We start from the raw sequence: 21,240 nt of genomic DNA, 5'->3' as shown, positions 1-21,240 counted from the left end.
TAATCTATAATTGTTAATTTTGTATAATTTTGTCTCTTTGCCAAATGGGTATTAGCTTATTTGTTAAAAACATTGACTGATAATTTTAATTTTTCACATATTGGGCAATGTGACGGGCATCAATCAAATAATAAACTACCAACTGGTGTTTTACTGGGGAGTTTCGTTAATTACTTTTGTAATATTTTTTATTAATTAAAAAACCAACCGAATATCTGACTAAAGCCGGAGAATTGACAATTTAAATCCGGTCCGGTTTATAAGAAACACCGGATTTAATCATTAATAAATTAATGATTAATGATAATTAACGATAATCGCGTTGATGTTTTTTATAGGCTGACACAACTTGTTATGTCATAAATTGACTCGATACATAATATAATGCATTATATGCAATATGCATACTGTGATCACAATCGGCTATTTGGTATTGTGTCAATATTTATTATCTTATATTGGTTTTTACCATCTTGTTTCAGCTGATGTCGGGTTTCCATAAAGATGTGATCCTCAAAGACGATGCTCCCTCCCAGCTCTATCTTGTAAAGCACCGTGACTTTATTCTAGGTTATGCTAAGAATCAGAACTCCTACGAGTATGTGATGTCGGAGTGGTTGCGCACTAGCGGAGTATACTGGTGCCTCACTGCATTGAAGCTGCTAAACGATGGTCACTTGAAGGAGGATGACTTGTTCAAATTTGTAATGTCATGTTACAACGAAGAGAAAGGTGGTTTTGGTGCCAGTGAAAATCATGATCCTCACCTATTATACACTCTTAGTGCTATACAAATCCTTGCAATGATCAACAGGCTAGATGATGTAGATAAAGACAAAGTGGTTAGCTATGTGGTTACGTTACAGCAAACTGACGGCTCATTCTGGGGTGACGAGTGGGGTGAGGTTGACACAAGGTTCACTTTCTGTGCCTTTGCAACTCTCACTATACTCGATAGACTTAGTGACTGTGATGTCAACAAAGGAGTCCATTTTGTGTTGCGATGTAAAAACTTTGACGGAGCATTTGGTTGTGTCCCTGGATCAGAGTCGCATGCAGGGCAGGTGTTCTGCTGTGTGGGTGCTCTGTCTATTGCTCATAAACTGCACCTGCTAGATGTTGATCAGCTGGCGTGGTGGTTATGTGAGCGTCAGCTCCCTTCCGGTGGTTTAAATGGGCGACCTGAAAAATTACCTGACGTATGTTATAGTTGGTGGGTTTTAGCATCTCTTAAGATAATCGGACGGACACATTGGCTGGATAAGCCTAGTTTGATAAAGTTCATCCTGGCATCTCAAGATGAAGAGACCGGTGGGTTTGCAGATCGGCCTGGGGACATGGTGGACCCTTTTCACACTCTGTTTGGATTGGCTGGTTTATCTCTCCTGGGTGATCAGCATCTTGCTAAAGTTAACCCTGTTTTGTGTCTGCCTCAGTCTCTAGTCGACCATCTGGGTCTAAAACTTGAAACAGTGTCATCCAGTTCATGACAAATATTTATTGGCTAGGTGCTGGCCCAACAATAAGATCTGATTAATTTGAATTGATAAGTATCAAGGTGAATCATATTTTGATGATATTTGAACGCTGATATTGTTTATAAATTTTCAAAATGTTATACTCTAACTTTTATGAGACCTATCCTATCTATACCCTTTCATTAATTCTTTGTTGATTAATTAATGAATTAATATGATTTGAGCTGAGCTGGCTTCAGTTTATAAGAGCTTTTCGTGCATGTTGCAGTTGTTTATGCTTTTAAATAATAAAATGTATGTAATTTTTAGTAATTTGTATTCATAATTTCAAATACAAAACTAAACACCTGATATAAAATGCCTTTGGATGGATAAGTGCGAGACGAAATTTTACAGGCCACTTTTACTCCTAAAATCGTTTTAAATTGGGGGAAGGAAGTCCAAATGTCATTGCCACACTTCATTTATTACAATTAAGTAGATGGCAAGACTGGAGGTAAACCTAAACAGGTTAACACACGAAGTGAGTTGAAACTTGCAATAAGTTTGGAAGAATTAAACTTAAAAACGTACTTGTTATTCCAATGGTGAACGTTTTTGGACTGTAATGGTAATTTTTATAGAATCTATTTGTGCCGGTTTTATTGTTTCACAAAATTAAAGAGGGAGCTGGAGGACTGTGTATCGCAGAAATTGATATCATCATGTTTTTTGAAAATAATTTGTACTTCTCCAAACCGATTCTAAGTTATAGCTTGTTCTAGCCCAGTGGTCAGTCCTAATCATGTGCGATATTATCAATTTCTATACAAAACCATGTCACTTAATTACTGAATCTCTTACTCTTTATCTCCCAAATCTTCAGAAGGTACTGGGTAGCAATTAACGGTACTATCATGAAAAAATGTGAAAATCTGCATTCGTCCGAAATCTCTCTGGATGAGAATCTACTCTACAAGCAAGCTCTTAGCAGCTTTGAAAACAAATGGTTAAATGCAGAGGAAGAGCCGGTTTGTATCGAATCTTATCGATCTGAAGGTGGGCTGTACTTCTCTGTGATTTATGGGCTGTCTTCTCGTGGAGAGATTGGTTCAGTAAATGTTCACTGTGACAAACATTCTAATTCAGCTGACCGGACTGAGTTTTGTGAGCTAGTTTTTAGGCCATACATCGTTTCTAAAATGAGTATGGATATGGTAGCCCTTTCTTTGCAGTCAGAGAGATTTATGGATACATTCTTCAACAAATTCAACAAAGTAACGAATAATAGCTACACTGCCACTGGGAAATATAAATATGATATGTATTTACCAAGCTCAAGTGCTGCGATCACCTGTGAAGTTATCCCCGACTTACCTGACGGATACAGATTCGGAACACTTCAAAACAAACATGTAGAGTTCATTACAAACATCTGGACTCAAGATATTGGAGTAACACCGCACAAAGGAGATAAGAAATATGAAAAGTATGTTGCACTGAACATAAGGCGGCCACATGTTGCCGTATTTCATAAAAATGAAGAGTTTCCAGTCGGCTGGATGAATGTTTATTCTGATGGCACTGCCGGACAATTGCATGTCTTACACTCTCATCGTAGGACGGGCCTTGCGAGACTCATAGTTAAGCAAATGTACAACACCATTAAGGATGCCCGTAGTTTTGGACCCTCCTTAAGCATATATCATGAAAACTATGCATCAATTAAATTATTCTCTAGTGAAGGGTGGGTTAAGCAGAATAGAGCTTATAAAATGTATCTTTTTAAAACTACAGTTAATGACCAAGTTTTGTAACGATTATATTAGTCAGATAGGGAGCAAACGCCCTCTTACTGCGGAGAAAAACTAGCTGAGTTCTCTCCAACTACTCTAGAAGAACTAGAGGAGATAATCAAGGCATCTGAGATCAAGTCTTCTTCAATTGACCCTCTACCTGCAAACATCTTTAAAGAAAACCTTGAGGTTCTACTACCCGTCTTAGTTGACATAGTAAATGCTTCATTATCTTCTGGCAGTATTGATGGCGCTAAACTAGCTCATATCACACCCCTGATCAAGGGCCAGGGATTAGATAGTGATAATCTCAAGAATTACAGACCAATATCTAACCTTAGTTTTGTGGGCAAGTTGATAGAAAGAGTAGTGCTCAGGCGTCTAAATGAACATCTAGAAAACAACAACCTGAACATCCCACAGCAGTCTGGATACAAATCAAAACACAGCACCGAGACTCTGCTTGTGAGAGTTGTTAACGATCTACTCATTGCATCTACAGAAAGCAAGGCAACTGTTGTTCTTCTCCTAGATCTCAGCGCAGCTTTTGATACAGTTGACCACTGCAAACTACTGAACATCCTCAGAAATGAGTTGGGAATAACAGGGACAGCTTGGAAATGGTTCAGCAGCTTCCTCACAGGTAGATGTCAAACGATTAAAGTTGGAAATGAGGAATCTTATGAGATAGTGATTAAGTTTGGAGTCCCACAGGGCTCTGTGCTGGGTCCGGTCCTGTTCAACATCTACATTCGCTCTTTGTACTCAGCAGCACATGATTTGAACTTCTCCATCCAGGGTTACGCCGACGATCATCAGCTGTATAAAAGTTTCAAGCCAAACGAGGAGCCCACCGTCCTTATCAACGATGTTCCCAAATGTTTCCAAGAAATTAATGACTGGATGAAAAAACATTATCTACAGCTCAATGCAGGAAAAACCCAGATTCTTGTCTTTGGGACACCGCTTGTTCTCCAGCAGCTGTCTATAGGGGGCGTGTTTGTTAACTCTGAGACGTGTGTCAGGCTGTCACCTGTTGCAAAGAACCTCGGATTTCGTCTCGACTCTCAACTAAACTTTGGTGAGCAAATCAAGCAACTTAAAACATCGTGTTTTCTGAAACTAAGAGACCTTGCTAAGATGAAAACATTCCTCACAACCAAACAGATGGGAACACTGACTCAAGCAATTGTAATCTCATCGCTTGACTACTGCAATGCACTTTACTATGGTTGTAGTCAAGCCTCAATTACGCAGCTGCAGAACATTCAGAACCGAGCATGCCGTCTGGTTTTTGGATTAAAGAAGAGAGACTCAGTCGAGGAGAAGCTCAAATCCCTTCATTGGCTCAAGGTGAAGGAGAGGATTGAGTTTAAGTTATGCTTACTGATTTTCAAAGCCGTCAATGGTGTTGCTCCTGCATATCTGTGTGATCTAGTAACATTTGTTAGTTCGAGTAGCAGAAGAACTTCCTCCTTACACCTACCCGTCGGATCTACAAGATCACACCCAAGAGCGTTTCAGACTGTTGCTCCGAAAATCTGGAACCAACTACCAATTGAAATTAAGACTTGTTCCAATGTTGATCTGTTCAAAACATTATTAAAAACTCACCTGTTTAAGAAAAGTTATGGCATGAGCGATTAATCGACAATATAATAACTTTATGTTATTTGCTTAAACTGTTTAGGATGCAACCTAATGTCATGATCTTTTTGAACTTGTTAGCAACTAGACTGTTAGCTCGCTTCACAAGCATGTCATCTTCGTTCCAAAACTTTTTATGTCCTATGCATACACTCCTTGATAGTTATCTTGATCTAGTATCTTTGTTTCACACAATAGAGCATAAGTTTTGTGGTTTATCCACTGGGCTTAGAGTTTGTGTTTAAGCTACCAAATTTTATTATTATTATTATTATCATGTAAACTATAATAATACACAGTGCAGTGCTATCATGAATAGATCTATAATCTATCATATCATATATCATGATAAAATACGATCTAAAGAGTGATAAAACTTACCAATAGGTACTGACATGCGTAATAGTAGCCCAATGTAAGGGCTTCATAGTCCGGATGAATTCAGTTATTCTATTTCTAAAATAAAACATTTATTTGGAAGTTTGGACGGGACATTTGGGAGCACTGAATTGAAATATGGAGAAGGTTACACCTTTCAAATTGATCTGACACCGTTAAACCGTTTAATTTTCTATTTATCTCGAGTTGTGTGACCCTCTTTATAATTAATAATCGCGTTTAATGTAATTAACGACGTGGATATTTTATACATTGGTACGTGTGTTCGTATCATACAGATCATGTTTATTCCTAAAAACCAGTTGTAAAACTCGATAATATTTCTTTTGTATGCCACTAAGCTAATAATATTAATATAATATTAATTTATGTATTTATCCTATGCCACCCCATCGCGGATTTACTACAGCTATTAATAATTTACGTTTTACCTTATGATAGATAAAAATGGCGAGCACCAGAAGTCTGATGTCCTTGGTGAAGCAGAGTTCCCCTCAACGGTTTCTGAGGTTCTACCCTCCCCATTATCCTCCTCCTCAAGAGTAAGTGTGTGTAGTACCATGTGTAGTACCATGTGTAGTACCATGTGTAGTACCATGTGTAGTACCATGTGTATCTAGTTACTAGTGTGTATTACCATGTGTAGTACCATGTGTATCTGATCTAGTGTGTAGTACCATGTGTAGTACCATCTTACCATGTGTAGTACCATGTGTATCTAGTGTGTAGTACCATGTGTATCTAGTGTGTAGATATTTTAGATCAGTCCTTATCAAAATTATAATCGCGACACACCTAACCGTACAGATGTTGAGTCAATTCCAATCAAATTTTTTAAATGGTATATATAATATACAGTATTAAGAACTGGAACAACAAATGAATACTTTGAATATAATCATATTGTGTCAATTTCAGTGTTGCTGCGACCATGCCATACTGGATGTACCGTCATCTAGACGAGACACAATCGGCTATCCAAGAAAAGGCTAAAGGAGACTGGAAGGAACTGACCGATGTAATTTGAGCTAAGATACTTGTTTCGTTAATATATTATTTATAACAATAACACGTGCTTTTCTTTGACATAAAATACAATTTACAGTTGTACTTTATCACCGCGTTGTGCAATTTTTTTTCGCACCATCGCATCGGCCGTCACTCGTTCTATCAGATTTGTGTACTTAGTATCGCTGCGTACAATGAGATAAGATCGACATACCCATAACTATGGTTAAAGGGTGAAACCTTTGTCATGACGTATGCTGGATAGCAATCCCTCAACAGATTGAAATCTCGTCACTTTAGTCACTGTAGCCTAGCTTGTACACACAATGTGTTTGAATTTGGACAATGATTTGGAATCTGATGCTGTAAAGGTCTCTATTCTCTAAAGAATACTTCACCTCAATTATGCGCATTATTGGCTCATCCTGCTCATCACATTGATAAACCTTCTATGAGGCCGAGGGTTCTAGATGTATGCAATGATGTCATCCTGAATTGTAAGGAAACTCAGTTTAAGACATTAACTTGTAAGTTGCGTCTGAAGGTTCTCAATACTGAACTGGAACATAAACTATTTTTAAAAGAGGAATATTTTAAACAGATAGATAAATTAACTAAACACAACATTCTACAGGAGGACAGAATTCAACTTTACCGAGCCTACCATCCGGTAACATTCGCTGAGATGCAGTACCCTCCCTCCTACGGGTTCCAGGTGTTTGGTGGTTTCTTCTGGCTCATCTCACTCGCATTCCCTATCTTCTATTTGATAAAGAAATACGTCCTAAACCCCGCACCCTTCCAACTTCATCCTGATTATATGGTGAGATATGTGAGATATGTGAGATATGTAAGATATGTGAGATATGTTTGTTAGATATGTGAGATATGTGAGATATGTGAGATATGTGAGATATGTGAGATATGTGAGATATGTGAGATATGTTTGTTAGATATGTGAGATCTTTATTGTCAATTTCATTACTGATAGGTGATATTTATAAATAACTTTCGCAAAGGATTTTAACGAATCAGACGGGAATAGAAATTATTTCAAAGGTGCATACATAATGTTTTCGCGTTCGGAACAGAAATCCCATTAAAAAGCAATAATGAAAATGGCAGAGATCACCCTCAACGTTATGAGACATTTGACTGTTATACTATAGTAATAGGATGTACTACAGGTGTCCTGTAATGTACTACTAAAGCAATACTAATATGCTTGACTTGATAACTATGTGCTCAGTTTTAAGTAAAATGACATTATTTCTCCCTCAGAATATGTTGGAGGACAGGTTAGATGCGCTCCATAACCATCCTGTGTGGGGACCAGCCGATAAGTACTATGATGACGGAGTTCTCCAACCAAGGAAGGATGGCGAATGGTAATCTCAACTTCTCAGAACCAACGAACTTTTAGCTAGCCAAGACTCAATTCGTTAATTTATTCATAAAAGTTTGGACCCTGCGATCTTTTGGAGAAGCTTTCTGAGCATATCATGTGTTTCCTTCATGATTCAAGCATTTGCAATCGTATTATTTGAATTTTGGTCATTTAATTGCATCTTTATCTTCCTCTAGGTAAAATTCAATTATTAGTCTAACTTACTAATTGATAAGTCTAACTTACTAATTGATTCATTTGTTTATACAACTTTTCTTCATTTCTGTTGATAACCTTGATGCACTAGAAAGTCCGTTCACATATATGAATTAGTAAAATTAGTGTTTTGTATCAAATACTGTTGTATTATTTCTGATTTTACTGGAGAAAGTGAAATGTTTTGAAAAGGAAAGGTGACTTCCCTTACTATTTTACTGGTCAACTCGACATCTCACATGCGACTAGCTATATCTTAAAATTCTTCGCTTGTGTCAAAAAGAAAACTACTTCACCTCCCCATAAGGATTAAGGAGGTGTAATTACTACTGTAATAATCATATTCCCATATTTCTCAAAGTTATTCAAAATTCACGATCACGTACACGTTAATGTTATAAAATGTTCAGAATTATAAAATCTGATAGTCAGTATAGTAGTCTACAACATGATTAAAATTAAGCCCTGGTTTAAAATGAGAAAAGTACAATATATTCCATACTCTAATGCCGTGCACCCAGGATGCTATGTTCGGTATGCGGCATGCTATTTGTGGTCCTCTTCACGCGGCTACTCTACGTTCTGTTTCAAATTCATTACAACGACACTCCGCCCTTTCTCCCCTCTCTCCCTTCACAACCAGTTCGCCTGTTAACCGTTGCTGGATCAGGCGGTCACACTGCTGAGCTGTTACAATTACTAACCGCCGCTACAACTGCTCCTTCATCAAAAACACCGTCTGTGAATTACAATCCGAGACACTATATCGTAGCAGATACAGATAAAATGAGTCATAACAAGATAGAGCTGTTTGAGGCAGGGTACCGGAGACAGGTACCTGAAGGGTACCTAGGTAGAATACCCGGACAAAGTGTGGTAATATCAAAGATACCCAGGGCTCGTGAGGTGGGACAGTCCTACGTGTCGTCAGTGTTAACAACCCTGTACTCGCAACTGCTCTGTGTACCGCACGTGGTGCACGCGCGACCTGACGTGCTGCTCGTTAACGGACCTGGAACTTGTATCCCTGTTTGTGTAATGGTGTTTCTATTGAGAGTGTTGGGGGTGTGTAAGGGGAGGATTGTTTACGTGGAGAGTATTTGCAGGGTCAAGACTTTGTCACTTTCTGCTAAGATTCTAGTTTTATTCGCTGACCATGTTTTGGTTCAGTGGTCCCATTTAGCGGAGGGGAACTTTAGGTGCAAATATATTGGGAGACTTGTATCGTAAATAATTGTTCGTGTATTTCTACTTCTTCGATTCATTATTCATTCACCAAGATGTTCAATTTCAGACTATTTGACTAGCATAATAGTACTAAACTAATTTACATCTATATGTAATGATTCATGAATCTAAATTATTATCAATTCCTTTAGTCTTGAATTACACTTTAAAAGTGCAAGTCCGATGGCAGAAAGATGATTTTCAAGACCCATTTTCTTCAATGCAAATGACAAAATGATATATGAAATTTAGCAATAAATCAGACGTACAGGGTGGCCCATAAGTGACTACCCACACGCAACCTCTTAATAACTCACGTAATTCGTCTCCAAATTGCACCAAAATTTCAGAGATTATAGATATGGGTCAAACTTAGATTTCCTGAAAGTTTCGTAAGCCACGCCCAATTACAGTGGGCGTGGCGTGACACTCCCTCTTTTTCACTATTGTCTTCATAAAATGAGAATGCTTTAAGCTAAGAACTCAAAATTTTTTGCACACATTTGGCTTGATAATTGAAAACTTTTCCAAAAGTTTCAAGTTCATTGGTTAAAATATGGCTGAGTTATGACCATTTTAAAATCCATCGGATATGTGATCCGAGCACTCAGTCAGTGATCTCTGCACTCAATCAGTGATCTCGTCACCCAATCTGATCAAGAGTAAGGCGTTAGCGTGTATTAATGAGGTTCATTAGGCTTTGATTGGATACCGATGATGACTTTGCTAGAAAGGAAAACACAAATTTTTAGGATAAATCAATAAATGAAATCAACCTCAAAGTAGGGATCCACATTCTGCTTCGACAGGAATGTGTTGGCGAAATCTATCCTCGATTGGAAATCACGGTCCAAAAGTTTGTGTTTCTTTGTGATTCGGTAGGCCCGGTTAGAAAGGTCTTGCTTTAGGATTCGCTGAAGGGTTGTTCTGTTGATGTCTAAGGCAGGAGCTCGTTTCCGGGTGCCAATCTTAGGTGTGTCCATCACGTCACCAACAACCATCGTGATGTTTTCTACAGTCCTCGAAGTTCGTCTTCTGCCGACTCTTCGATCGTGTGCAGAAAACGTAAACTTGATCTTGTGATGAAAGTCAAAGCAGCTTTTCCGGCAAGGGGGTGGTCGGTTGAATTTCATCTGAAATTGTCGTTTAATCTGAGGGTAGAACACCCCATTTTTTTTCTTCAGGTTGACGAACAATCGTTGTTCTGCAGTAAAGGGAGGATAGTGAACCATTTTCGATGATTCTATGGATGGTTCATTCCTTTTTATTGATTGTAAGGAACCTGTGACTAGCAGGGCTAACAAGCCCTGAAATGGTGACACCACCATAAATTCGTGTGATAGCGTTTTAGGTGCTGTCAGCTGTATAGGCCGGCCCATAAGCAGGCTGCAACCAATCAAGCGGTGCATGTGAGCCAAACAGGCCATTAACCAAGTGACGAGATCACTGACTGAGTGCTCGGATCACGTATCCGATGAGTTTTGAAATGGTCATAACTTAGCCATATTTTAACCAATGAACTTGAAACTTTGGGAAAAGTTTTCAATTATCAAGCCAAATGTGTGCAAAAAAGTTTGAGTTCTTAGCTTAAAGCGTTCTCATTTTATGAAGACAATAGTGAAAAAGAGGGAGTGTCACGCCACGCCCACTGTAATTGGGCGTGGCTTACGAAACTTTCAGGAAATCTAAGTTTGACCCATATCTATAATCTCTGAAATTTTGGTGCAATTTGGAGACGAATTACGTGAGTTATTAAGAGGTTGCGTGTGGGTAGTCACTTATGGGCCACCCTGTATTATCAACTACTATACCTGTCAAAATTGAAAGAACTCAGAATAATTATTAAGTGTAAGGTATCTTAATTCTTACAATAATTTAGAAGATGTTCCTAATTCACCATTCTGTTTAGAACTATGTTATATAGTATTGTATTGAATATTAACTATTACAACACCAGCTACTGTAGCTAATTCTACAGTTTGGACTAATGATCTGTCTACAAGCCATGGATTGAGATCTATATGTAAGTTGCTGCACTACTAGCTGCTGCTCCACCTCTACATTACTCATAACCGGCGGTGCTGAACTGCTCCTTCATCAAAAACACCGTTTGTAAATCACTGTCCTCTGGAAAGTTCTCTCTCCTAAATGTCTTTTCGCAAAGCTGCACTCTTTTCATTCTCATTCGGTGTTAGTTACGTGTATGGTGTCCACTTGTCTCAGACTTACGATCTCCCGGACATAATGAAAACATTTGGGGCGGTTGCCAGGTTGTTCGCTGGAGACTCAGTTACGCCCAAGAAGAAGAAAAGAGAGGAGGATGACGATGATAGATGACGAACGTGACCGACTAAGTTTCAGATTGAACATTCGTCAGATCAGTATTTCCTAAATTACAACTAACAAATATAGAAATTTAGCAGCTGATTTGTGTAAAATCCTCGAGAGAATATTTCTACGAGTTCGGAAGTTAAATATAGTAACAAACCGCTGGCGGGTGCATGTTTTTTAATGAAGCCTATTTATCGCGATTTCTTAAGTTTACCAAATTATATTATGGTGGATTAATTTATTTTGAATTTGGTAAGTTTTAGATTTTTGAAAATTAGTTGTAAAATCAGTGTAGTGTTCTAGTGTCCGATGTGTTTTTAGTTTTGCTATTCGTTATCTATCTTGTTATTTATATTGGTTTCCAAGAAGTTGTTTTATTGTCGTTCTGTCAGTTGATAGTTGTAAGAACCTCGGCCCCCTATTCTTTTTGTCGCTCAGTTAATAACTGAGCACTGGGAGTTGACACTTACACTTCATACCTAGTTCATACCGTGATGGACCGGACGGGACACCTGCCTAGGAGCGAATGAAAACTCATTAAGAGTTGCAGTAATGAGGCTCCCATCAAACTGTGGAGCGCGCCAATCACCGCAGCAACCGTACGAATAGCAACCAATCACGGAGCCCCCGAACCGGTGTCCTGACGGCGAAATCTCATATTTCAGTGCACCGGGACAGGACGAGACAAACCGAGCTGATACGACCAATTAATTAGCGGACCTCTGAGTTTAAACGGTAAATTAACAGAACCTGGGAGACTATTCGAGATGACGACCTGGACTTCTCCCCACTTCTACTCAGTTCCATTATTCCAACTTCGAGTTGGTCACTCGGCCTCCGATCGTTCCGACACTGAACCTCTGGATCTCTTCACTTCTACTCTGTTCCTGCCCTTATCCCTAAGATGACGTCCTGATTCTGCCTCCGTGCGACTGAAGATGATCAGACTCATCTCCGGCCAGCGATCAGACTCATCTCCGGACTTGTTGAGGAAAGTCGACTCTTTAAGCTGCGGTGGCGATATGCAGATTAGAGAACCAGCTCTTCAACTGTCCACCCCTCCCACTCATCCTAAGGTCGGTTAGCTAGGTCGATACTATATTTTATTGTACTATACTATGATACTTGATACTACTTACCGTGATGACCAGATGTTCTGCTGGTCTTTTCATATACTGTCATTAATCGCTTACACTACAACTGCTAAAACTGCTATACTGCAAGTCTCTGAGACTATGATTGAAAGTTGAGTCGTTACAATTACTAAAAGTGTGCATTGCCACCAGTAAATTTGAGTCCTTGACACAGAAAGTCGTATTTAATCACAAGCTTAACTCGTACAGTTTCAGGAGGATACAAGTTCTTGGCGAATTAGAGTAACACCATACTGGTGGAGACTATCGATCCCGAAGACCCTCAAGCTAGTCATCATTAGAGCGCTCTAGCTACTAGTAGTTAGACCGCAAGTTATTAAGACTTGTAGTCAGTACTATATACCAGGCGTAGTTAGATCCTATACTGGTTCTTATAGGATGGAGCCCTATAAATTGCGTAGACCTAGTGACTAGTTAGTAGTTACTCCCACGGGAGGTTCCTACAAATTGGAGACTGAAACGAGACTCTGATTCTAAAAGAACTTTCCCACACAGTAACGAGTTAAGACAATCAAGGAAGACGAATCCTACAGACGGCTATCTCTCTGACGAACTCCGAGAAGGACAGAGAGAATACCTCAGAAGCAAGACAAGACAAACTCAAAAGATCTCTACTCCACATTATGGCGACAAAGTGGATAAGAAGAGGACAACTCCCAAGAAGAGGCATTGCAGGCCACCAAGGTAAGAGTTGTCGTTCCATAAAAGCGCTCAGTTTGCACTAGTAAAGAATTGTAAGCTAAATGTGCTACTTTTGGCGGAAAATTTTTGGCAAAATGTGATAGAACATAATGAAATATAACGGGCCATACATGGCGTTACTAAATCAGTAACTAAGAAATAGAGCCCTGAGGAGTAACTGTACTGTATAAGTTGTGTGTTACCGTGCTGGTCAGTAATTGCGTCAATATATTATCCACATCACAACTCATCGTTACAAGTATGTTAATTTAATATTTTAAGTTATGTAGGCAGTAGCATCGAGGCTAATTTTATAAGTTTATAAAATGTTCCACGCCCATATATGGCGAAATCGAACTTTCTAGAAAGAAAGCAACATTTTAATACAGGGCGAAGGCCAATGTGATTGAATTTTCCAATTATTCAGTTTTTGTGACGACAATAATTTCTGATAATAATTGTATTTGTAATGAAGCGAGAGTTGATACACTATGGTAACCAAAGGCCAGGCTACGTGGTTACTGCTGGGAAGGCACATTTTGTCGTATGTGCAAAAGAGAGGCCATAGGCAAACCTTTTGTAACGCCCCAGAATGCCAGCATTTTAAAGTAACTACAAAAAAAATTCTGAGATCGAATATGGCTCATATTCAAATTAACGGCACCAATACAAACCACGGTTACAGAGTGGACCAGCTTAAGCCAAACTTATTAATTCACTCACGCTCAGTTCACCCCACTATTTTTATTTTACTCATAAATCAATATTCATCACGTCGAACCCGTCTCAATCAAAGAGACAAAGCACTGTGTCCAATGCCAGCCTACTGATTAACGCGGAATTTTTACATTATTTATCCGAATATTTTACGGCCATTATTGCAACTAGACTTAAATAGGCGTGATGTGTCCGTGGTTAATCAACTGCGGACATTCTAACATTTTACCATAAAACACCAATAACACTACTAAATTATATAGATCGCCGTTAGTTTAATGAAAAAGGCGGCTGTATGCAGAACTGGCCGAAAGATTTTGACGACCATGCAGTGGTAAGTCTGCATGGCCTTAAATTTCTGTTTTTTTTAAACAGGTTAAAATATTCCTTTAATTTTCTTTAATTCCTTGACAAAGATGAAGGCGAGCACCTACTTGATGACCATGTAGTCATTAATTCTGCATGGCCTTAGTTTGCGTAGTTTACACAGTAGCTCCGACTTGGTGAGACTACTATTAACAGCTTAACACGCGGATTATATGTTTTTTTGGGCGAATTATATTCTACGAACCCCCCCTCATTGATCCAAGCAGATTTCTTGCAGCACTTTTGGGTAACACGTCAATTCCATTTTCCACAGTACAATTTGTATAACATTACAGTACACTAGTAAACGAGGACTACTAAAAATTTAACAAAATTGGTCGACTAATATACACCCTCCTTGACCAAATTCATAAGGTCATTTTAGCAAAAGCGACCGTTGAATTACTAAAAGTTTCAATTAACTAAACTCTGATAGTTTTTGATTTTTATAAAACTTGCATTTAAGACCAATGTAACGGGCACAATATGAACGGAGTTAACGTACCAGCCATATTATTATTAACTCCAAGGCATTTGCACGAATATTGACGGGTAGATTACCAAAATTTCTGTCTATGCCCAAATTAAATTGATAATTGTGAGTTAACGGTGAAGAGTAAACAAATCAGAATGAGTGGAACTGTAAAATGTACGCAATGAAAGAAGTGTATTTGTGTGTATCAAGATTAAGTACGGTATTATAACTATAATTAACTTTAAGCGCTCTTAGCATGATTACACCGGTCTGCTCCGATATTAATGTTTCTCATGAATCATGGAGTCTGGCGAATAAAGTTCCATATTTTAGTGGCGAACACGTAATGACGTGGCGAATACGACCAGTCCCCCTAAAGTTGTCAGGTACTTTCCTGGAATCAGCGGCACATTCTAAAATAAAGTCGGACAGGCTAATTATATCAGCTGGAGAACTGATCCTTCCGAGTGCCAATTATAGGGAGCGCTGTCCGATAATGACAGTAATTTGTACCTCACCAGGGACAGCAATGAGAAATTTTAATATATATCGCAGTCCGAGAACCGAGTCATAATAATATAACAAGTTTGTCTCCGGGCCGGATCATTTAAACACAACTTTACTAACGTCACCCGGGTCAGGCTGCATTCAATATCTCAATGAACATTCGCAGGCTGGTGCATTTAAGTAAAAATATAATCTTAAAGACCTCAAACATTTTATATAATGTAGTCACGTACGGAAACGTACGTGACACATAACCAGGTCACTGAACTAAATAGGGCACCCAAGATTCACATGTCAACAGTACAGCTGTGTAGCACAAGTTGAACTGGTAAGTAATGGCGATCGTGAGTATAGACTCAATAAGAGAGACCTTGTGTACGAATGTGTCAGTAAATAAGGGCGAGCGAACGCAATATCGAAAGTGGTGTGGCAAGGCCTAAAAGACACAGTCAGATAGTTGTCAGCTCGCTGACTGTAAGGGAGAAGGTATATCCGTATTTCGCTGCTACTGATGCAGCCCTTGATCTGGCAATCAAGGCTTCTCTGTCTTTCGTCTAACTATGTACCGTCGGGCTTGTGGAACCCGTAAGGGGGACATACATAGGTTGGAATGGTTTTGTGCACCACGAGGAGTTACAGAAGATGTGTTTACTCAAAGTCACACGCACTGTCCCGGTCACCAAAGGTATAACTATAAGTTGATAAGATAAACCATGAAATCACCACCAATTAATTTATATACTACTTAACAAAGCCCTCAGCGTGGCTAATACGGCGATCCTGGCCGACAACGGAACCGGCCTATATACTATAAATACTTATATTAACGTAAGGTAAGGATAAGTGAGGGCGCACTACAGTGGCCAGCTTAAGCTACAGGAGGTAATCATCAGGTACATCAAATTCATTCACTTATCAATTCACCCATTCACCATTCATCTCACCAGGTAAAAGGTTTCATTAGGCAACTGTAGTAAAGCAACCTCACTTTTATGAATAGAGCTCTTAGAATAGAACTGATGATTAACCGCCTACATTTTAAAGTTGAAGTTCGCCGCTATATAAATTGCACGTGCATATGAACCGCTATATAAATGAGATATTCCGATAAAGCGCTATATAAATGATGATGCTCACCGGTATAAAAATGGAGATGTGTTTATGTATATAAAGGTTGACCGGTTATTTTATTCCTCCAAAAGTGAGAAGATCGTAGAATGATAATTAAAGCACGTTTTGCGGCGCGATATAAATAGCCTGCGGCGGTATAGAAATAGCCAAGTTGATATTGAAGCGGGATGATATTTATAATGATAAATAAGCGGTAGTTTGCGCCTAGTTTAATGAAATATTATATGAGTATAACCAATATGGGCACTGGGCCGTTATATAAAACATTAAAAAAAAAAAAAAAAAAAAAGTAAGGTGAGTAGTAAGGTAAGCAAAGGTGATCGGAGACAAGCCGTCATTACATTCATAATGATAAACCATCATTTAGTGTAAATTACAAACTTATAGAAAAAAAAAAAAAAAAAACACAAATTCTGGTACTGCAGCCCCCACTGACTTAGAAGTAGTAAATTAACCACAAGCAGCAGTTGAAGCTCCTCAGGCGGACACAACTCTAGAAGTAGAGCAACCTGAGCTTAAAGTGCGCAGGTCAACTAAATTGGCGAACAGACTACTTGTGCGTTATAATGTAAATGGTTGTTTTACGGCACGCAAACGGCGAAAATGGTTGTTGTGAACATACTAATACTTTTACGTACGAATTTCAAACTTTTGGGCTACTTTCCGAGAATTTTACGTGATCACATCTTGGGCGAATTTTCGACAATCGTAATGTTCATGTTTCTTTCCAAAACAAAGGTTTTTGAACAACAATTTGAAAAGTTTGATTGAACGAAAAATTGTGGAAATGGAATTGATATTAACAACTATACTACCAATTATATAAAGTTATGTGTTTAATTATAAGACTAATATGTGTTCAAAAACCTAAATTGTGCTTGAAATTTCTGTCGATTTTATTCGTTAATATGGTTTATCGTCAAATGGTTCCGCACTATTGGAGTGACTAACTCAATAGGCGACAACAAATACTATAGTTTCAAACAGAGCACTCCAGTAGCGCTGAACCATAACAAAGCAAATTAATACATTTCGCTAACCCAAAATTCCTATAAGCAATACGTTGACACTCTTGGCGACCCTCCTGAACCAGAAGTTCTGCCCCTAGATATAGGGCGAGACGGAACAGGATTTGTGAGCCTGCCATCACGAGGAGTGTTAATGGAAAGGACAGGCACTCTCATCACCCATGCTGGATATCAAGTGTCCAGCATAGTCATACAACTCCAGAAGGCCAATATTTCGGCGCTTATCGAAGGACTACATTGCGGACTACACACTAGACAAAGAACCGAAATGGCGGAGGCGAACTACCAACTAGAGATAAATGCTTTATCGGCGGCATATGAAGCTATCTATTTGTGGGAATACCAGCTCAAATCGGCAAGGCTCTGCGAAACCTTTAACATCACAGACGCTAGGTGCCATAAACTTCCACACAGGAGACGGCGATTCCTCGTGGGGGTTGCCGCAATAGCGACAGCGGCAACGGCACTGGACCTTAATGTTCAAAACGAAAGAACAATTAAAAAAATCCAACAGATGTTAACTGAACAAGAAAACTCAATCGGCAAGATAAAGGCTTCCTTAGCGGCGAGAATAAAACACGAGGATGACTTCAATCAGAAGTTGGCAGAAGCAACAACAAAGCTGTTTGGATACACCCGAGCATTGCAAAAACAATTCTTTGGTCTGAGCAGAGTGCTAAACTGCCAAGTGGGAGCGTATGCGTATGCATTAGCGAAAGAATCGATCGACCAACTGAAAGATCTGCTCCGGTTTGTGCTGAACAGTCAACTGTCGGGACGACTGACTCCTTCCCTTCTCAGTGTAGACGAAGTGAGACACCTCGCAACTGGTCAACTGGCCAAGACCTCAAAATTCTTCGCAGAATTTCCCCATCTTCTGTATCAAACGGCTACAGCGACATTGATCGAGGCAGATTTCGAAAATCTACAATTTAGATTTGTACTCCTGTTTCCTGACATGGACACAGCACAACTCTCGGCGTTCTTTGCTATACGACAAACTGGATTCGTCGCTCGAACTACCTATGACAACAGCACCCACTGCCTCGCTTTTAAGTCACCACCTTATGCAACATTCCAGGACGGCAAATGGTATGTTTTAAGAACCCCAAAGCAGTGTCCTGTCTTCGCGAGGGCAATGATCTGCCAAGAAACTCAATACGAACTTGTACAGTTTGACGACTGTCTCAACTCCCGGCGAACCAAAACCTCCAGCTGCCCCTTGGTGGCGTGTAACACTGATGCGTGCATCTCAACACCAGCTGGGCTACTCCTACGAACCAACTCGACGGCGATAAAGATATAAGTGTCCCACAAATCCTCGGAACAAGGCACTTCTCATCCACACATGCAAACTACATCATCAGTGGCGGAAAGAATAATGCCAAAGCATCAGGTGACATTCGTGAAATGGGATCAGAATACCACGGGTGTTAGCTTCGGTAACATAGTGATCCACAGCCCTGAAAACGCGGCACCAAACAGTATCATGTACCGCAAACCACCTCTACTGGCACCAATGATAGATCGAGAGGATTTGATCAAAATTCCGGGGTTGGGAGCAGAGAGCTTGGCTAAAGACGTGAAGAACTTCCAGGAGGACTTACAGAAGCTGAAAGAAGGACAAGGAGATTGCCACTATGTCGGGTGCACAACCAATAATTAAAGACACCATAAAAAATATCAAAATGATCCCCAAGTACTTTAAAATGGCACTCATCGTAGGGGTCACTCTGCTGGCATTTGTGGTATTGAAAATGATCAAAGACTTTGTCGCTCCTAACACTAATATGTGTCCCCCACCGTGTTGCAAGTGCAGGCGAAACTCAACCAGAGTGTACTTCCGAGACCCCGGCTTAGAACGATATGGCGAAGAACGATGCAGTACCTTACCGAGATCAGAGAGCCACATATCATTAGTGGTAAATGCAGGGGAAGCCCCTAAACCGACAGCACCCATCGGACAAGCAGAACAGCAAGATGGCACACTACCCGGACCTTACGCATCACAATACATGTACCCAGGCGGATATCATCCAGTCTACCCTGGCTTACAGGACGAAGAACGAACTTTCCAGTAATGGCGGCGCGTGAGTATAGTAGTGTGACTTTTATAAATAGGAGGTAGTTTTCTCTAAAATAGTGGTACTTCCAAACCTCTGAGTAGATGTCTGGATACGACCTGGTCATAGGCGTTCCATGAGTAAAACCAATTCCCTCTTTTTCCTTCTCTGTCTCTCTCCTTTACCGTCGAACCTTAGGTCACACTCACTCACAAACTCACTAAAATCTCGGTTCTGCCGAGTGGGCGAGTGCTGGTCCGCCCGAAGAAAGCAGGTTATGGTCTCCCAATCATGGGAACCCTCTACCTGCGATCACCCAGTCGCAACCCTCGGCTTGAATAAATGAGGAAGAAGAAGCTTTTCACAAACCGTGCCTTAGTACTTGCAGTTGTAACTTTTCTTTTCTAACAAATGTTGGCGATATTGTTAGTCATTCAAAGTCATACACTTAACACCGCACAGCTCCATTCATCAATAACCATTGGCCTAATGCCGAAAACTATTTACGAACTAAAGTAAAAGATAATTGGCGAAATGTTTGTTGTAAAAAAAAAACAAGTTTTATTTTAACTATTTACAACCGGGTTAACTTAAATTATTGCGGCGAAACCACGTTTTTAGAAGTGTATTAATGTATCGACCAAGGTTAACCGGGCCAACAACTCCTAACCATCGTGGATCTCTCTCCCAAGCAACCCTTGATGTCAACCTCCATTCTCCATGTCAACTCCCCGATTCCAAAAACGCAGATAGACTCATGGCGGGACGCCAGTTTGGAAGAAAGGGACGTGTAAGAACCTCGGCCCCCTATTCTTTTTGTCGCTCAGTTAATAACTGAGCACTGGGAGTTGACACTTACACTTCATACCTAGTTCATACCGTGATGGACCGGACGGGACACCTGCCTAGGAGCGAATGAAAACTCATTAAGAGTTGCAGTAATGAGGCTCCCATCAAACTGTGGAGCGCGCCAATCACCGCAGCAACCGTACGAATAGCAACCAATCACGGAGCCCCCGAACCGGTGTCCTGACGGCGAAATCTCATATTTCAGTGCACCGGGACAGGACGAGACAAACCGAGCTGATACGACCAATTAATTAGCGGACCTCTGAGTTTAAACGGTAAATTAACAGAACCTGGGAGACTATTCGAGATGACGACCTGGACTTCTCCCCACTTCTACTCAGTTCCATTATTCCAACTTCGAGTTGGTCACTCGGCCTCCGATCGTTCCGACACTGAACCTCTGGATCTCTTCACTTCTACTCTGTTCCTGCCCTTATCCCTAAGATGACGTCCTGATTCTGCCTCCGTGCGACTGAAGATGATCAGACTCATCTCCGGCCAGCGATCAGACTCATCTCCGGACTTGTTGAGGAAAGTCGACTCTTTAAGCTGCGGTGGCGATATGCAGATTAGAGAACCAGCTCTTCAACTGTCCACCCCTCCCACTCATCCTAAGGTCGGTTAGCTAGGTCGATACTATATTTTATTGTACTATACTATGATACTTGATACTACTTACCGTGATGACCAGATGTTCTGCTGGTCTTTTCATATACTGTCATTAATCGCTTACACTACAACTGCTAAAACTGCTATACTGCAAGTCTCTGAGACTATGATTGAAAGTTGAGTCGTTACAAT

At 40.0% G+C, this 21,240-nt stretch overlaps 4 protein-coding genes across 4 annotated transcripts in view; all 4 read left to right on the top strand.

Moving 5' to 3' along the window:
• Positions 1 to 482: 482 nt before the first annotated feature.
• Positions 483 to 2,103, top strand: LOC134816482 (geranylgeranyl transferase type-2 subunit beta-like). Its single transcript, XM_063825341.1, has one exon. It carries the CDS (start codon positions 486 to 488, stop codon positions 1,488 to 1,490), a length of 1,005 nt encoding a protein of 334 aa, XP_063681411.1. The 5' UTR covers positions 483 to 485; the 3' UTR covers positions 1,491 to 2,103.
• Positions 2,104 to 2,199: 96 nt separating this feature from the next.
• Positions 2,200 to 21,240, top strand: part of LOC134816279 (serine/threonine-protein kinase RIO1-like) — a 66,630-nt gene continuing 47,589 nt past the window's right edge. Inside the window, exon 1 of the mRNA XM_063825040.1 lies at positions 2,200 to 2,203. The gene's annotated coding sequence lies outside the window, so the exon portion shown is untranslated. The remainder of the gene's footprint in view (positions 2,204 to 21,240) is intronic.
• Positions 5,743 to 8,050, top strand: LOC134817215 (cytochrome c oxidase subunit 4 isoform 1, mitochondrial-like). Its single transcript, XM_063826351.1, has 4 exons — positions 5,743 to 5,841; positions 6,218 to 6,317; positions 6,942 to 7,130; positions 7,589 to 8,050. The coding sequence occupies exons 1-4, from the start codon at positions 5,747 to 5,749 to the stop codon at positions 7,697 to 7,699; spliced, it is 495 nt and encodes a 164-aa protein (XP_063682421.1). The 5' UTR covers positions 5,743 to 5,746; the 3' UTR covers positions 7,700 to 8,050.
• On the top strand, positions 8,436 to 9,185 carry LOC134817214 (UDP-N-acetylglucosamine transferase subunit ALG14 homolog). Its single transcript, XM_063826350.1, has one exon. The coding sequence runs from the start codon at positions 8,454 to 8,456 to the stop codon at positions 9,138 to 9,140; it is 687 nt and encodes a 228-aa protein (XP_063682420.1). The 5' UTR covers positions 8,436 to 8,453; the 3' UTR covers positions 9,141 to 9,185.

Source organism: Bolinopsis microptera, chromosome 6 (genome assembly GCF_026151205.1).
Source record: "Bolinopsis microptera isolate Bmic1 chromosome 6, MBARI_Bmic_1.0, whole genome shotgun sequence".
In the NCBI taxonomy this organism is placed as follows: Eukaryota; Metazoa; Ctenophora; class Tentaculata; order Lobata; family Bolinopsidae; genus Bolinopsis; species Bolinopsis microptera.
The sequence above is the reverse complement of the archived record's forward strand: the minus strand, read 5'-3'. Positions and strand labels throughout refer to the sequence as shown.

What these genes read in the sequence shown, in the direction of transcription:
- LOC134816482 (XM_063825341.1), top strand. Translation starts at nt 486, where the DNA reads ATGTCGGGTTTCCATAAAGATGTGATCCTCAAAGACGATGCTCCCTCC.
- LOC134817215 (XM_063826351.1), top strand. Translation starts at nt 5,747, where the DNA reads ATGGCGAGCACCAGAAGTCTGATGTCCTTGGTGAAGCAGAGTTCCCCT. An exon ending in CATTATCCTCCTCCTCAAGA is followed by an intron (nt 5,842 to 6,217) that starts GTAAGTGTGTGT and finishes TGTCAATTTCAG; the next exon opens with TGTTGCTGCGACCATGCCAT. An exon ending in AACTTCATCCTGATTATATG is followed by an intron (nt 7,131 to 7,588) that starts GTGAGATATGTG and finishes TTTCTCCCTCAG; the next exon opens with AATATGTTGGAGGACAGGTT.
- LOC134817214 (XM_063826350.1), top strand. Translation starts at nt 8,454, where the DNA reads ATGCTATTTGTGGTCCTCTTCACGCGGCTACTCTACGTTCTGTTTCAA.